At 38.1% G+C, this 1,590-nt stretch overlaps 1 protein-coding gene across 1 annotated transcript in view; it reads right to left on the reverse strand.

Moving 5' to 3' along the window:
* myl7 (myosin, light chain 7, regulatory) overlaps window positions 1–1,185 on the reverse strand; it is a 3,860-nt gene extending 2,675 nt beyond the window's left edge. The window contains exons 1-2 of the mRNA XM_016505681.1: window positions 1,088–1,185; window positions 711–812 (exon numbers count right to left, since the gene is read on the reverse strand). Coding sequence (XP_016361167.1) covers window positions 711–812; window positions 1,088–1,090 — 105 coding nt within the window. The 5' untranslated portion in view covers window positions 1,091–1,185. The remainder of the gene's footprint in view (window positions 1–710; window positions 813–1,087) is intronic.
* Window positions 1,186–1,590: the final 405 nt, after the last annotated feature.

Here is a 1,590-nt window from a genome sequence, read left to right on the forward strand (position 1 = left end):
TGTTGTCACATGCACACAATGACCACTCTTTGTCATAAATTCCTGCAACTGCTTCAGAGTTGCTGTAGGCCTCTTGGTAGCCTCTCTGACCAGTTTCCTCCTGGCTCTTTCATCCAGTTTGGAGCGACGTCCAGATCCAGGGAGGGTCTGTGTTGTAACAAATACCTTCCATTTCTTAATAATAGACTTCACTGTGCTTCTAGACATTGATAAAATCTTTGAATTTTTTTTTTTGTATCCATCTCCTGACATCCACAACTTTATCCTGGAGATCTTTTGACAGGGCCTTGCCACCCATAGTTGAATGTCTGCTTCAGTTGCACTACCAAGGACTGAAATGCTCCAGGAAAGCTCTTTTCATGCTGAGCTAATCAAAATGAACACAGCTGATCACAGTTGAAAGTCAAATGGCTTTGTGTGCCATTGAGAAGGTGATTAGCTACACCTGATTGAGTTTACAAGTCATTTTTAGGGAGGGGTGATCCTTTTTCCAACTCTGTTTTATTTTTTTTTCTGACATGTTGGTGTTATATCTTTCACTTGGATGTCATAAGTTGCACTGAGTAAATACAGCTGGATAAAACAAAAACTGTGTCCGTCTATATATTATGTATACTTACATACACACACACACACACACACAAACACACACACATATATATATATATATATATTGTTCAATTTGGTTTTCATATAATATAAAGACTGACCTCTTTAAACTCCTGTATTTGTGATTGCTCAAACATGGAGAAGACATTGGAGGAGCCCCTTTGAGCAGGTTTTCCCCTCTTAGCTGCAGCTTTCTTACTAGCCTTTAACAAAAAACAAATGATAATAATAATAATAACTGGAAGCACATAGTATAGCAATCCACAGCAATAAATATATGTAATGAAGTTGATTAAAATGACTTTTTTTTAGATTTGTCACAGAATAAGGCTAACTTTACTTACATTAAATAACAATATTAATAGTTTAAAGAGTGTATAGTGCTTCTAGGTACACTATTATACATCCTCTTTATCTTAATTTCAAATTAATTGTTGCTATATTCAAAACCAGAAAAAAAGTAGCTGTGTCCACTCACCATGTTGACTATCTGCTTTGCTCTGTGTTTGTGCTCTTGGGTCAGTGGTGTTGCTAATGGAGTCTTTAAGTATGAGGACTCTTATCACTTGTTTCTCTATAAAGGTCTACAGTGCTTATATTAGTCCCCTACATGGGCACCAGAGCCTCCTAAATACAGGAGCCCTGATAACTGCCCAAGTACTCAGATTCCTGTGGGGAGGAAAATGAGATAAAGTGTTGGATAGGGAGGGGAGAGTAAATGGGGGACTTATAAGAGATGAAAATGATGGATGGATGCAATGAAAATGAGAATGTGAAAGAAAGAAAGAAACAAGGGCCTGAGACAGTGGTAGTATGTGAGTTTATGTGAGTCTGAGTGGTGGTACAAATGTTACATGTTCAAACCAAATTAGGGCAGCTCATGACCTGGAGAATTACAGAGCTTGCGTATCAACATAGTGTCCTCGAGTGAAGCTCTGGGACATGCACAGTCCTTGTGACTGTTATATTTTGGGTTTGCTT

The sequence above is a fragment of the Sinocyclocheilus anshuiensis genome, unplaced genomic scaffold (assembly GCF_001515605.1).
Source record: "Sinocyclocheilus anshuiensis isolate Anshui unplaced genomic scaffold, SAMN03320099.WGS_v1.1 scaffold794, whole genome shotgun sequence".
Classification (NCBI taxonomy): Eukaryota; Metazoa; Chordata; class Actinopteri; order Cypriniformes; family Cyprinidae; genus Sinocyclocheilus; species Sinocyclocheilus anshuiensis.